This window comes from Silurus meridionalis, chromosome 2 (genome assembly GCF_014805685.1).
Source record: "Silurus meridionalis isolate SWU-2019-XX chromosome 2, ASM1480568v1, whole genome shotgun sequence".
NCBI classification, from domain to species: Eukaryota; Metazoa; Chordata; class Actinopteri; order Siluriformes; family Siluridae; genus Silurus; species Silurus meridionalis.
Genome location: NC_060885.1, coordinates 28,828,694 through 28,841,793, shown reverse-complemented (window position 1 = coordinate 28,841,793; position 13,100 = coordinate 28,828,694). Strand labels below are relative to the sequence as shown.

At 39.8% G+C, this 13,100-nt stretch overlaps 1 protein-coding gene across 1 annotated transcript; it reads right to left on the bottom strand.

The window, feature by feature from the left end:
• Positions 1–1,497: 1,497 nt before the first annotated feature.
• Positions 1,498–5,735, bottom strand: LOC124396988 (toll-like receptor 13). Its single transcript, XM_046866409.1, has one exon. The coding sequence runs from the start codon at positions 5,619–5,621 to the stop codon at positions 2,481–2,483; it is 3,141 nt and encodes a 1,046-aa protein (XP_046722365.1). The 5' UTR covers positions 5,622–5,735; the 3' UTR covers positions 1,498–2,480.
• Between the last annotated feature and the right edge of the window lie 7,365 nt (positions 5,736–13,100).

The window sequence follows — 13,100 nt, the reverse complement described above, 5'->3', positions numbered from 1 at the left end:
CGGGTGAGGGGGAAGTGGGCGTGAACGCTAATGTTCACCAGTCTTTGTAACATTAAAGTCCTTGTAACCTAAAGATGTAGACTTTGTTTCCCAATGTGAATTTACACAACTCACTACACAGCATTGTTTACTTTTCTACGAACAGCAACTACATAATTCATGATTACATCATCGATCAACGTTAAAAATGTTCACACTTGACTTAATCGTGTCTGCGTGAGTCAGCGCATTGCCCTGAAATCACACGGCTGCGCTGACATGCAGAGACTCCAGGCCTTATTGTTCTTTTTATTGATTGAACAACCAAGTGGAGATGCTGTGTGTGTGTGTGTGTGTGTGTGTGTGTGTGTGTGTGTGTGTGTGTGTGTGTGTGTGTGTGTGTTTAAGTGCCTAATTCAAATTCATTCCAAAGTGAGAGCTTCCAACTGTAAATTACATAATTCTTTAACTCTGCACATTCGAGGTACAAAAAAAAAAAATGAAGTCTTTATAAAAACTTAGCAGGAGTTCGAGCAACACAAGGAGAAACAGCACAAGCAGCAGGTTAAGGAAGAGGAACAACAGAAGAAATAAGGTGAAGAACAATACAAGGAGCAGGCTGAGAAAGTAACAGAAATAAAAAGAGCGAGTTTAGTGCCTTGTGGAAGAAATGAAGCAGATTGAGAAAGTGGCAGAACAACACAAGGAGCAAACTGAGGATGTAGAGGATGGAAAGGAGCAGGTTGAGAAGGTAGAAGAACAAAATTAGGAGTTTGAGGCAGCAAAGAAACAATGCAAGGCGCAAAATGAGGAGAAAAAGTAACAACACAAGGAGCAATTAGAAATGTAAATGAACACAAGCACATTGTGAAAGTAGATGAATACATGAAGTGGGTTAAGGAGTTAGAGAAACAACAAAAGGGGCAGTTAAGGCAGTAGAGGTACAAAATAAGGAGCAGGTTGAGGAGATAGAGGAACATATGAAGCAGGTTGAGGGAGGAACACATGGAGCAGGTTGAGGAGGTAGAAGAACACATGGAGCAGGTTAAGGAGGTAGAGGAACACATGGAGCAGGTTAAGGAGGTAGAGGAACACATGGAGCAGATTGAGGAGATAGAGGAACATATGAAGCAGGTTGAGGAGGTAAAGGAACACATGGAGCAGGTTGAGAAGGTAGAGGAACACATGGAGCAGGTTGAGAAGGTAGAGGAACATATGAAGAAGGTTGAGGAGGTAGAGGAACACGTGGAGCAGGTTGAGGAGGTAAAGGAACATATGAAGAAGGTTGAGGAGGTGAAGGATTACATGAAGCAGGTTGAGGAGGTAAAGGATTACATGGAGCAGGTTGAGGAGGTAGAGGAACACATGGAGCAGGTTGAGTAGGTAAAGGAACACATGGAGCAGGTTGAGGAGGTAGAGTAACACATGGAGCAGGTTGAGGAGGTAGAGTAACAAATGGAGCAGGTTGAGGAGGTAGAGGAACACAAGGAGAATACTGAGGATTATTGAATGCTTTAATGATGGTTTGCCATGTTCTCAGCTGCTTTTGCTCATCATAGGGAAAAAGAGTGGTTATATGGTTCCTGTATACTCCCTGTGAGCTAAACCAGTTTGGCCCCGTTGCCTCTCTCATCGCCAAGGCATTTCAGATCTGCAAACGATGTTCTTACACCTCCCTCTGCTGGTTGAATGCACAACTGCATGTTTAAGAATTGTGTTTTAATTGTACAGTATTCAAATATATAAAAATAATAATAAGCAACACACTGGCAAAAGACAAAACAAACAATTATTTTCATACACCATATTATACAGTATTATTACTTACTGAGTTTAAATTTGTATGAGAAGAAAATAATTACATGGTTACTGGTGTGAAAACTGGAGTGTTTTGATCAGTACAAATCCAAGAATCAAATGCTTTAACATTCTAACAAAAAAATAAATAATACCAGAAATATGATAAATGATACCAAGCAGCTGAAGCAGGAATGTAACAAACAATAATGATAACGAAAAGATAAAAAAGATATAGATAATGATGATGAATATAAAGATAAAATTGAAACAAAAGCAGCTGATCCAGAATGCAGCAGCACAACTTGTCCTTAACCTCACTAGGTTTTGGTAGTGTTTGAGTAAATGTACTTTCCTTTTTTTCTTTAATGTACGTTACTGTACTCGAGTCATTTTTGACTACTTTCTAGTTTTACTGAGTATCAAAGATACAAGCAACTTTTACTCAACTACATTAGGACCCAGGAGTGGCAGCTTGGTGCAGCTGGGAATGAAAGTAATGACCTTTGGGTCAAAAGTCAAATGTCCACTAAACAACATTTTTATCAATATAATGTAGATGAATATAGAAAAAAAAAAAAGTAAATGATTCAGATTCATTTTAAAACCCTCTAAAAAACCTGGAAAGTTAAAACAATTTATCTTAGCATTTCTACAAATTGTAATCTAAAATGATCAGAGACCCCAAAATGACCCAAAAGTGATTAGTTATTCTGGACAGGTTTAGGAGCAAGTTTGGCCCATAGTCTGTCCCAGAATACCATCTGTTGCTGAGGCTCTTCAGGCCAGTCTATGTAGGTTTTCCATTTCACAATCCGTGCCAGCCTGTGGTGAGCGGAAATCTGCTTGGGCGAGATCTTCTCCAGGAACACAACTATCAGAACGTCCCGTTGCTCCACTAGCAGGCGGTGGGTGGCCAGCTTCATCTCCAAAGAGCACCACTTGCTGCGCAGGTAATGACGGCTGAGCAGGCAAAGCGTGTGTCGGCTCCTGTACAGACTCTCTGTGATGTTCTCGACAATGTCCACTCCCAAAGAAAAGTCCCGGCTGTGGAGACAGACGCGTAGGAAAGGTGGTCCTCGTCTCTCCAGGTTGGGGAGGAGCTCGTCCGTGACCCAGCGCTCGTCCATTCCAGAGTACGAGACGAAAACGTCGTACTTGTAGCGTCTGTTCGCGCTTCCTCTGAGGGCTTCCTCCATCCAACCCCGAGCAATGTATATGAATGACAGCAAGTATTCTCCAGCCAGATTATGCACTAGGACCACGAACATGAAAAACAGAATCCAGAGAGAGGTTGAGGCAAATAATAGGAATTCTATATTTGTGGAGCAACTAGACTCGGTATACTTGGCAAAGTTTTGGATCCCGTTAACGCTCCGGCATGCGATTGCAATGTCCTTGCCATACGGCCTCGTTAGGATGTACACTTGTCTTTGGTATTTGACCCAATCGTCAAACCATGCGTTGTCACAGCTGCAGCGGAGTACCATGTTATAAAGATAAACGTACCTCAGATTTACAAGGGGCCTGGCAAAGTTTTCAATCACATTCAAGTCATTGTTCAAAGAAATACTGAGATATTTGAGTGACCTCAAGTCTTTGGTTAGATCCTCCATCAAGGAAGGAACTCTGCATTTTTCTAAATCCAGCAGTTTCAGTGTCGTCAGATTGCGGAGCATGATCCCAAGGTTCGGTTGGTCTGACAGGTCAATGTTGGTAAATTTTAGTTTCTGAAGGTGCACCAGGGTATTAAGGCCAACCAGATCAACAAAACTGGTCATAACTTGAGAATTCAAACTAAAGTTTTCCAAGAATTTGAAGTATTTCCCAGCAAAGTCTGACCCACACAACAGCTGCTTAACTATCGCTACAAGACTGACCACGGACTGAAAGAACGGTTTCTCGCAATCGACAAATTGGACATTTTGCCCGTAAATATGAAGACTGAGACCGGGCTTGGGGGAACTCTCGCTCCCTATCACGATCCTCATTGGGCGGCTACAAGAGCTGATAAAGAGCTCGGTAATGTTTACCGGGAAGCGACCGAACAGGAGGCCAAGATTGATTTCAGCCTCTGCGGTAGGAGACGAAGGATGCTTGAGACACCCGACTGAGAATTTACTCAACGAGGGTAAATTGGACAAGGCAGAGGGCGCCAAATAATTCAGTGCATTAAATTCGATCATCAAAGTCTCTAAACGATCCAGACCAAAGAATGTGAGGTTGCTAATTTCAGAAATCTTGTTTTTATCCAATATTAAAGTCTTTAAAGATGTCATTTGCTTGAATGCAAAGTCATCAATATATGCAATGCAATTCGAATTCAAATCTAACAGTTCCAAATTCGCCAGTCCCCGTCCTGCGGTCAAATGGTTCGCAGTGATCTGTGCAATCATGTTGCCACGTAGCTTCAGGACTTTCAAATTTTTTAGACCTTCAAACGCAGTGAAGTTAATTGAAGTTATGTCATTACCCGACAAGTCCAAATATTCCAAATTATAGAGGCCATTTAAAGTCTCATTATCATTCAAAAACAAATTATCGTCCCATGGATGTAAAACTTGCAACTTATCAAGTCCTGCAAATACAAAATCCTCTATCATGGATATTTCATTTTCGGAAAGATCAAGAGTTCTTAGATTTCTTAGGCAAGAAAACTGTTGACTGGTTATTTTTTTTAATCCACTATAAATAAACAGCATGTGTAACAGCGTCGAGGATTCGGACTGCTCGCAAAGGTGATCGAGCGACTGCTGCAAAAAACTTCCCTGCAAATTTAAAACTTGAAGATTTTTCAAAAACGGGAGGAAACGCATTTGGCCTTGCAGGAAATTGAAGCTCTCCATAGTTAGTTGTCGCAGACCAATGCATCCTTCCAGATCGACGTCATCTTCAAGCGCAAAATTATTTTCTAATACAAGTTGTAGGTTTTCCACAGAAAAAATGAATGTGATCTCACAGACTGCCCTGAAACCTCCTTGTTGCAGGTTTGCCTTGAAGTCTGCAATCTTTCGTACTCCAGACTGCGACAGCTGCCTCTTCAGCACTGAATTTACAGGCATATACAAATAAGAAATATTCCGAAAGTACATGAAAACACTTTCTCCCAAAAATTGCAGATTTGGAAAAAAGAAACTGACGCTTTTCAGCGCTTTGAAATGCTCACTCATTAAAGCTTCGTCCAAGCAAGGACAACTTTTGCGTCTCAGGATGACCGTGTTGTTGGTTCCAACATACAGCGACGTTAGTGATTGTGAGAGATCCGCAATTCTGCATGCAATATCCATGAGTTCTGTTCCACAGCTGTGGAAGCTTAAGTCTTTTAGGTCCTTCAGGCCACTAAAGGCACCTGCTGACATTGTGGACATGTTGTAGTTATAAAAGAAAAGGTTGACCAACCTGGGGAGCTGCCCAAAAGCATTTGGTCGCACAGATGCACTGCAGCATTTTTGCACAGGATGCACAAACTTATCTTCCTGAAATGATAGTATCCGCAAATTTAACAACCCAGTGAAAGCTCCAGGATGAATAACTGCGAGACATTCTTTAATGTACAACCGCTCGAGACTGGAGAACTGCGCAAAAGCTTTCGGGGGTAGCACCAGTCCACGTCTTGCAACAATGCAAAGGCTGTCAATTTGAGGAGGAAGCGGGGCAAGATCCAGTTTCACATCACTGACATTGAAACAGTCCGCTGTTAGGTTTCCCATTGGGCAGTTGTGACTGGCTATGTAAACCACGTTGACTTCATCATAAACCGTACATTTCTCGGACATCCAGGATATACCCAACGGCAGCAGGACCACCAAGAGGAACCAAAAGGTTGTTAATCCATTATACTCCATTGCTTGAAGAGAATCTAAATCAGTGCAGTCCAGCAGCTTTGTCCAATTGTCCTTCAAATATCCAAGGTGTAATGCTATCTGAAGATGTAGATTCTGTAGATTTTGATGCACTGTTCAATTTGCTGTTCTGGTAGAGGTCTTGTTTCTTTGAAAGAGGAACCACAGTATGCAAATCGAGTTTATTTTAAAAACTTGCCACTTCTTATTTTAAGGCATAGTTTGTGGTTTCATAGATACAGTACCAAGCTCTGCAGCGTTTTTCACTATAGAATGTAAAGCATCCAGATGCCATTTTACAGTCAATTGGGAGTCGAATGTGACTAATGCATTTCATGACCACTTTGAAAGCCTTGAAAGCCCCCTTTACCACAGGTAATTCATACTCCTGGTTTAATAGTTCTATGAAGACAATAATGTAATATTTGAGTGCATAATTGCTCATACCTGTTCATGATGCTTGGTCAGCAAAGCAGATTTGTCCTGCTTACTGGTCCTAAGTGCTTAAGTTTGCATTATTCATCCCCTTCCTCATTGATCCCGCTCATATCCCTCAACCTGGCCCTTTCCTGTCGTATTTGTTTTCTCTTTCCGTCCCCGTGCCCGCCACCCCGCCCAAAGCCACGTTAATTTTCTTTAGGGACAAAAAGCTTGCCCCAGGCGATTTTGTTGTTTTTAGGGTGGTTGTTGTTTTTCCTAGGGCCCCCTAGCCTTTGACTCCCTGAGAGGGGTGCCATTCTTTTGCGCCGAGTCCTGCTGCATCAAAGGATCTGTCACCTGAGGAGGGGACGCATTACAATACCAGCTCACCTTCCTTTTCCCCTGGTCTGTCACTTTCCTAAAGAGAATACAAATGACCCCTTGACCCTAACATAACCTCCTGAGACAGGACTGTAACCTCGTCACCTTTTTTTTTTAGCTGTTGCAGGTTTCACAGTTACAGGTGTCGTGCTACGATTTTGCTTTTGCTTTTATAGCATTTTTTGTTATGGTATGTCAAATAGCTTAGTATTTTAAAAGAAAGAAAGGTAATTTATACTTGTCACATGTCCTTTACAGCACAGTGAAAATCTGCTTTTTTTTTTTTGCATATCCCAGTGAAAGCTGGGTTTGGAGCACAGGGTCAGTCATGATACAGCACCCCTGGAGCACTGAGGTTTAAGGGCTTTGCTCAAGGGCCCCCAAGAGTGGCAGTTAGGTGAACCCTGGACTTGAATCCCCAACCATCTGACCAGCAATCACTGAGTCACCACTTTCCATTTAAACAGGATTAAGGGAAATGGAGAAGCCCTTTACATGTCTATGGATCCTTGTGATGCCAGGAAGATATGCCCTGGTGTAAATTAGAGACAAAAACAGGTGCTGATACTCACGTTGTTTGCTTCATTGTGGCCAAAATCAGGTGATTAGACTGGAGCAATTAACACTTTGCCCTTGGCTGGTGTTTCGATCTGGGGTTTTTGGAGCACTGACTTACCCTGTCTCTGCAAAATCTCCCACAGGAATCTTTTGACTGATCCATAACATGATTTAGAAAATTTTCTTTCTCATCGATTATTAATTAAAGATCGAATTTTTACATTTTTCCCTGTAATGTAAAACATCCGCCGGTCGAATTAGCTAATGTTCTCACTTACATTCTAAACAGTTCTAAAAGAAAAATCCCAGTAGAAACGTATTGACCCTGCATTTGCATTTTAGGTTTTAGTGCCATGTGTGCTTGGGCTGTTGGTTAAACATTACAAACTGTGTAACATTATGTAGGAGATCACCTCTGGCCTCGTGGGCAGCAGTGTAGCTACTAAGATGGCTAACACAAGCCCACACACATCTCAATGCTCTTAGCGAATTCAGCACAGATGTCAAGGACTTCAAATCCAAATGCCATTATGTAGAATTATCTAGAAAAAGGCTGTCAATGAATAGAAATAGATAAGCTGGTTGTTAAGACTGAACCAATCCTTATGGCAGAATAGAGAAAAATTATAACTAGGACTTCAGTTTATTATTTTATAATGAAGTCAAAACTTTTAAATCAAATCATTCTGAATAGACTGGAATAAAAACAAATGTATATTTATTGCAAACACATGAGAAATCATATAAAGTCTGTTGTGGTTTTTGAGTTTTTTGAGAGAGACACATTTATGTTCTTTTAGTTTCTACTAGTAACAAACTATGTAATGCAAGTATTCATTTTGAAGACCATTAAAATTAAACCATTGTCCTCTATGCCACTGCGTAAAGTGTATGTGTGCACAAGACAGTGAGACAATTCTTTTATTCTTTTTTTTTTTACTTTGTGAAAAAATTTACTACAATCGTTCAAGTTATTCTTTTTCTCTCATAATCTACACTCAATACCTCATGATAACAAATTGAAAACAGAATTCTAGAAATACATTTTCTGTAAATTTTTTTAATAAAACCCCCTACAAAATATACATGTGCATAAGTTTTGAGAACCTTCACTACTTTACTAGTTGAATCACTTTTGGCAGCCTCAAGTCTTTTTGGGTTTGACGCAACAAGCTTTGCACACCTGGATTGGGGTATCAATTTAATTTAATTCATTTTTATTTCTTGAGCGTTTTTAACAATGGTCATTGCTTTAAATCAGCCTAACAGAGTTAAAGTGGTAATAAAAGAATGTTTAAGTTTGTTCATAATTGTATGTTTGTCCCTAATGAGTGAGCCGGTGCCAAATGTGGCAAGGAAAAACTCCCTGAGATGGTATGAGGAAAAAACCTTGAGAGGAACCAGACTCAAAAGGGGAACCCATCCTCATCACCAAATGTCCATTCACTACAGTTCATCATTGTTGAGGTGTGTGTGATAGGTGATTAAATGTAACTTGTTGTAGACTGTTTTCTGCCATTCTTAATGGCGAATTCTCTTAAGCTGGGCCAGGTTGGAAAGGGACCATCAGTGGACAGCCACTTTTAGGTCTTTCCAGAGATGTTCAATAGGTTTCAATAGGGCTCTGGCTGGGCCGCTCTAGGACATTCACAGAATCTATTCTGTTTAAAATCTATTTGAACGATTGTAGTATCTTTCTGGTTGTGCTGTAAGATAGCACACATAAGATTGGTGAACATCCCATTCCACATTCAGTCTCCATTTGCTGTTATAATAACCTCCACTGTTACGAGAAGATGTTTCACTGGGATTTGGTGTGCGCTTCTGGGGATTTGTGCGAGATTCAATTAGCTACAAGGGTGTTAGTAAAGTCAGGTAGTGATGTAGGTGAGGTGTGGAGGCCTGGTGTGCACTCAGTGTTCACATTAATCCAAAAGGTGTTCAATAGTGTTTCGAGCTCTATAGATAGAGATCTTTCACTCCAACCCACTTAAAGCATATATTCATGGAGTTGGCTTTGAGCACAGGGGCATTGTCATGCTGGAAAGGGGTTGGGTCTCCTAGATCAAGGAAAGGGAATTTAATGTTACTTAGTGCTAACAGTTCAGGAAAGAACCTCATGAAAGGTCCGGTGTCCCAATACTTTTCATATAATGTATGTATAAAATGTAAAAATGCTTACATAAAAATAATCTTTATTATGGGTGGATATATGTATATGTACTCATATATAAGTGTGTGTGTGTGTGTGTGTGTGTGTGTGTGTGTGTGTGTGTGAGTGTGTGTGTGTGAGAGAGAGAGAGAGAGAGAGAGAGAGAGAGAGAGACCTGGAAGAAGGCTGTAGCCAAGCCGATGTCTTTTTGTTTTCTCATAAAAAGTGTCATAAAACAAGCCTCCTTAATTGGTGCTCTATAAAATTAGCATATGCAAACATGCTGGATTTCCTCTTCAGCTTCCCCGCTTTTGTCTTGCCGCTGACCCCTTTCAATACCATTTGCTCCCTGTTTTGTGTTTTTGCTTTTTTTTTTGTCCTTTGCTCTTATTGAGAAGAAGAAATAGAGAGAGGAAAGTGACATGATTGCAGCAGATCTCTCCGGCTCCTCCTTCTATTTAGTCACGCGTCATTCTGATGTCTTTCAAAAAAAAAAAACCTCTCTTACTGGGCTGTGACCCCTTTAACCTCCACATGCAGGTAATCATTATCAGTAGCGCCATTTTTAATTGTGGATTCATGTTCTTTTATGCACCATGGGATCAAAACCTCTTTTCAGATCAAATAACTGTAGGAGAAATTATTACTATTAACTTGTACAGTCAAATGAGTCATTAAGTGATTCACTATTAAAGAGTCACTATTGATGTTAGTGAGTCAGGTGAAGCAGACGGTGAATGACTGATGCAGTAAGAGATAGTGATGGGTCGTTCATGAGCGAGTATTTAATATGACTTTTATCAGGATGTTTCAATAAATTGTTAAAAAAAATTATATGTAAATACAAAATTATATGTAAATAAAAAATATGCAGTAAACCATTATGTAGTTATATATTTAATTTCAATAATACTTAGATTAAAAAGTCATAAATACAAGTTCAATATCAATAATCACAACACAAAATTTAAAAAATAGAAAAAAGCCCCATAAAAAAACTCTCACAAAAACAAACAAACAAAAAAAATTCCCCCCAAATAAAACAAAACTAAAAACCACAAAAAAGTGTACTTAAATATAATACTTAATATAAAATATACGTTAAATGCACAAATGATCTGTTTTTAAAAAGTTATTGTCTACTGATGAACTGTATAAAAACTATGTAGGAGTGAGGCTTTGAACTGTATTTTATTTTATTCACAATATTTTGTAAGTGGTTTCATTGGGAATCATCAGGAATTCATTACTTTTTTAACGAAATGTGCAAAGCATCGCAAAATCTCTGTGCAGGAAACAGAAGTTGGTCGTTTTCCTCTCGACTCTTCTAGTCTGAGTCGTTCGTTCTTTTGTCACGTCACTCCCATAGATGTTATGCGGTTATATATACATATATAAAAGATTGGAACTATAGTTTGTATATGTAGAAGTGTTTGGGGATCTGCTTATTAAAAATTTACATTTTATTTGATTTCTGATCAAAGGAACGAAAGGAACTAAATGATTAAAAAAAAGATTCGTTCATACTGATGATTCAAAGAACCAAGTCCCTAAAGTAATCTACCTCTTACTATTAAGAGTGGCGCATTTGTGACGTAATTCAAATCTGAATAATGATTTCTAAAGTCCAAAACAATTCAACCGAAAAAAAAAATTTTATTCACCTCTTGCCCTTTCATGCTCTGTGCTGTAATTTCTCCTTTCGGACACTCGGTCTTTCTCCCTCCTTCTCTTTCTCCAGATGGGGACTGCATCGAACCCTTCTGTTTTCTTTTTTTCTTCTCCTCTTTCCTTTACGATGCCCTATAAAGCTGTTTTCATATTAAATTCCTCCAGCAGCTGTGCAGACGGCAGCCATGCAGGACTCGCGCAGCAAATCAACAGGAACAGATGCACACGAGTCACACAAGTCATGCCAGGTCATTTGCTTGTGGTGTATTATAGCTCTCGTTCGCCGATGTGCATGAAAAACCTCTTCACTTCTGCTTTAGGTATGAACTCTACAAGCATTTTCTTCGTGGGAGAAAAACGTTTATCTCGTCCTACTAAGCGACTGTGAAGTCCTCTTTCTCTGGCGAGGAAACCCGCTGGCCTTATAATCTATTTTTCCCTTTGCAGGCCGTGATGTATTAATAAACGAATTTTGAAATATTCCCCTACTGTCAAAGCTGCTGTTAAGGAAAACGAATTAAACCCCTCTGACCAATCAGAATCCAGGATTCTAGAGTGCTGCAGTTGATTGTAATTTAACTCTGGCTATTGTTGTGGTCATACTTTGAAACATTTGGCTTCTTTTTGAAAAGCTTCCATTGTTGAAGACATACACACTTCTGTCGCCTTTCTCTCTTTCGCTCTCTCCTTCTCTAATAATCTCTCTCTCCATCTCTTAGACACGAGTCCCGTCTACTGGCTTTTGTCTCAGCCCCTTTAGCGCCGCTTGTGTTCCCTCGCCATGACAACCAACACACATGCAGAGTCCGGGACCCATCTGTGACTGGCCCTGTGCCATGTGTCCATTCTGTGTGTGTGTGTGTGTGTGTGTGTGTGTGTGTGTGTGTGTGTCTGAGGAGTGTGTATGAGGTTATAAAGCCGAGAGCAGCAACAAAAGCGGCCCTACGTCCCCTCTATTGTGTTACGAACGGAGTCGGAGTGTCTTGTCACTCACTCCTCTTGTTGACCCAGAGGTCGCGGAGGACAAAGCCGCCCGCCATGGTGGCCACTGTACCACTGTCTCATTTTCTAATGATTAACGACAGAGAGAAGTGTGCACGAGGCCCGGTGTTTGTGATGAATGCCAACTCTTTTTTGTTTTGTTTTTGTTCGAGTCTAGTTAACGCTCTAGACCGGGTTTAGGTGGGCTTTATGGAGTGAAATGAATAAAGTGCGCCGGACCTCAGGGGTCAAAGTGATGAGAATGTGCACTAGTTCGAATCACAAAGGAACCTTCGCATCTTTATCAAGCGCCAAAATGAAAGCAGTAACCGAGCAAAAACAGGAAGTGATAGCGTCATAATATAAACTTCTTACAAATATGTGCATTGAAGTGGGAGCTCGGTGGTTATGATGTTGGAATTCTGATCAGAAGGTCCTGAGTTCAAATCCCATGACAGAATCCCAGCACTAAGCTGCCAAGCTGCAGGTGTATAAATGAGATAAATGGAGGTGTCAGTGATATTCCTGCCTTATAATCCATTAATACTTCTACTACTACTACTAAGAAAAACAATAATACTAATAATAAGGAGAAGAAGATGAAGCAGAAGTTGTTACTGTAGATCAGGGGTCACCAACATGGTGTCTGGCACCAGGTAGCCCACAAGGACCACATGAGTAGCCCGCAGGCCTTTTCTAAAAATAGCTGTTTCCTACTTTGTTAAATCATTGTTGATAATTATTATGAGAAATCATTAACATGATCAGTGTCTTCACATAGATGAATATCATTAATTATTAATAATAACATATAATAAAAGGTAAATTTAGCAAATTTGTTATTTCAGATCAAACTGGTAGCCCTTCACATTAATCGGTACCCAAGAAGTAGCTCTCAGTTTCAAAAAGGTTGGTGACCCCTGCTGTAGATGATTCCATAGCAGCACTTCCTGAACTCTTATATTTCTCCAAAAATCATAATTTTTTATATTTGTTCAAAACTAATCACTTTTTATGTGTTTTCCCTATATTAATAATAATATTAATATGAATAATAATATTTAGAATTAATATTTCAAAGTACAAAGTCAGACACAAGTCCAGGTGAATGGACTGTTACCATAGAAACAATGACATATCACAAGGAGCACACAGACAGAAAGCTGATAAACAAATATAATAATATATTAATAATAATATTTGTGTTCTTTTTTTTTTTAACAAACTTAAATATATAACAATAAGCAAAGATGTAATAGAAGAGAGATAGTTAGTTAAATGAAGTAGTAAAATACAGTGTGTGTGTGTGTGTGTGTGTG

What these genes read in the sequence shown, in the direction of transcription:
- LOC124396988 (XM_046866409.1), bottom strand. Translation starts at nt 5,621, where the DNA reads ATGGAGTATAATGGATTAACAACCTTTTGGTTCCTCTTGGTGGTCCTG.